General features: G+C 47.2%; 1 protein-coding gene across 1 annotated transcript in view; it reads left to right on the top strand.

The window, feature by feature from the left end:
* RBM10 (RNA binding motif protein 10) overlaps positions 1 to 2,862 on the top strand; it is a gene marked incomplete in the record, with an annotated part of 45,453 nt that overhangs the window by 26,726 nt on the left and 15,865 nt on the right. Inside the window, 1 exon segment of the mRNA XM_027765464.1 lies at positions 2,460 to 2,643. Within this exon segment, the coding sequence (XP_027621265.1) occupies positions 2,460 to 2,643 (184 nt within the window).

Genomic DNA, 2,862 nt, shown 5'->3' with positions numbered 1-2,862 from the left:
GCCAAAGTGTGCATGCATTCACTGCAGAGAGAGACAGTGAGAGATAAAGAGAAGGAAAATGAGAAATCACTTTTAGGTAGTCTGGTGGTTAGGGTTTTGGACTCCTACATGGCCATCCACAGTTTGAGTCCCAGATCTGGCAGCTTTTTCACCCCCCTACCCCACCCCCCGTGAGCACAGGTGCCTTATAGCAAATTTTAAAAGTAATAATAATAGTTCTTAACTTTCTCAGTTTCCTTCTCTTTCTCTCTGAAGAGCAAGGGTAGCATGTAGCAAATTTTAAAATAATAATAAATAAATCTTTTAAAAGATTATTGCTATTTTTTAATTTGCTATAGAGCACCTGCACTCCCCAGAGAGAGAGAGAGAAAGAGAGAGCGAGTGGAAAATGAGAAAGAAAGCCTCCAGGTCCAGGACTTGAATCATGGTTGGCCATGTGGGGTACAGTGCCTTAACCACCATGCCACCTGCTGGTCCCTAAAGTAATTATTTTAAAGATAAAGGGGGGCTGGCAGGTGGCATGGTGGTTAAAGGCACTGAACTCCCACATGGCCAACCATGGTTCAAGTCCTGGACCTGGAGGCTTGCTTTCTTGCTTTTCTTCTTTCTCTCTCTCGAACTATTCAAAGTAATAAAAATGTTAAATAAAATAATTCTTAAAAAAAAATAATGTTGACAATGACATCAATAATGGACATGCTGATATTGTTCAGACCAGAATTGGAATCCTACTAATAACATTTGTGTATAGTATGTTTTGTCTTGCTTTTTACCTATGTTTTTTAATTTTTTTGTAAGTTTTTTACTGTAGGGTGCATGCGCCCTACAGAGAGACAAAGAGAAAGTGAGAAATTACCTCCCAGGGGGAATGGCTGTGCTACAGTCCCTTCTCCATTCTCCTCCTGGGATTTTGAGCACACACACGCATGTGCCTGGCATGATTTTCAAGCTTCCAGGTTTAGGACTCAGACCACAGTCAGCTATGTGGGACCCAGCACCTTAACTACCACGCCACCCATTGCCCCCCCTCCTTTTTTTTAAGTGAATCTGTATTGGTTGCTTTTAGAACACTTTTGATATTGTTTTATTATTATTTTTATTATTATCAGAAGGCATATGCATTCACCAAAGAGAGGAGAGGGAGAAAGCCCCCTAGTGGGACGTGATCACACCACAATTCCTTCTCTGTTTCTCCATCCTGTTGGGATTTTGAGGCACACATATGTGCACCCAGTGCATTATCAAGCTTTTGGGTCTGGGATTCAAATCACAGTTGGCTATGTAGGATCCCACTCCCTTAACTTCTAGGCCATGGGGTTGACCTTAGTATATTTTTTTAAGTCATTTTTATCCCCAGGATCATTGTTGAGCACCTACTGAGTGCAAAGAACTAGGCTAATAGGCTAAACCCTGGGGAATATGGTAGTGAGCCAAGCAGACCTGGTTCTCTCATTTCCCTCATAATAGTGATTTTTAATTCATCAAAGAAATTCAAATTAAGTCATCTTTGAGATAATTATTTTATAATTTTTTAAGAATTATTTAACTTTTTTTTTTTTTGGAGAGGTTTTTTGCCATAGTGCACGTGCACTCGCCAGACAGACAGAGAGAGATATAGAGACAGAAAGCGAGAAATCACCCCCCAGGGGGAATGGCCACACCGCAATCCCTTCTCCTCCATTCTCCTCTCGGGAACTTTGGCACACACACACACATGCCCGGCATGAGTTTTAAGCCACCGGGTCCGGGACGCGAACCACAGGCGACTACGTGGGAGTCCAGCGACATAGCCATTATGCTAACTGCTGGTCCCAAAAAATCAAATTAGTTAACATATCCATATTTTTATAATTTGACTGGAGAGGGACGGGTGGGGGGACAGTAAGAAAGCAAGCCGCCAGGTCCGAGACTCAGACTGCAATCAGCCATGTGGGAGTCCAGCACCCAACCACTACGCCCCCCTGCCAGCCCCTATTTTACATTTATTACTGTTGGGAAAATTGTAACAAAGAGCTGTCAGTACTAGTGAGGTGATCATGAAACGGGCAGAGAAGGAGAGGTGGTGGCCTTGCTCCTCAGAGCCCTGCAGGCCTCATGGGGCATTGGTGAGCTTATCGTCATTCTGTCCTGAGATTAGTTGGGAGCCGCTGCAGCAAGAGGCATCGTTGGCTTTGACTGGCTTTGCCTTCGAGAATGCCCACACTGGAATTGGAGCTATAAAGAACTGGGGAAGCTGGGGTGGAGATGAGTAGACAGACCAGTCAGTTAGCCACACCTGAGGCTCCTGTGACGGAATCTTGAGGCATGGGCTAGGGTACAGGAGTCCACTGTCCCTATGGGATAAGAGTTTAGGAATCCCTGTCTGAGGGTAGGACTGAAAGAGTGGGCAGGGGTTACCCTTGCCTTGCACATTTCAGAAAGGACCATCCTCTCATCCCTCCCAATCCTTCTTCCCTCAGAGGTGGCCGTGGCGACAGGACTGGCCGCTATGGAGCCACTGACCGCTCACAGGATGATGGTGGGGAGAACCGGAGCCGTGACCATGACTACCGGGACATGGATTACCGCTCATATCCTCGCGAGTATGGCAGCCAGGAGGGCAAGCAGGACCATGATGACTCCTCTGAGGAACAGAGTGCAGAGGTGAGGACTGGGCCGGTGCCTGGGTGGGCAGGGCTCGTGAGGGCTCTGTGTCTGGCTGCAGCCCCGTGTGCGGGCAGCTCTCTGCTCCCGTGTCTTCAGCCTGTGCTCGGTGGCTTTGCCTCACCTGGGGGGTCTGTCCCCACTCCCTTCTGAGGGCTCCTCTCCCGAGATGGGTCTCCTGGCTTCCACGTGCTTGGCTCTGTACTTCCAAGGGCCCCT

The sequence above is a fragment of the Tupaia chinensis genome, unplaced genomic scaffold (genome assembly GCF_000334495.1).
Source record: "Tupaia chinensis unplaced genomic scaffold, TupChi_1.0 Scaffold138400_2, whole genome shotgun sequence".
NCBI classification, from domain to species: Eukaryota; Metazoa; Chordata; class Mammalia; order Scandentia; family Tupaiidae; genus Tupaia; species Tupaia belangeri.
Note: the sequence above shows the minus strand (reverse complement) of the source record. Positions and strands in the feature narration are given on the sequence as shown.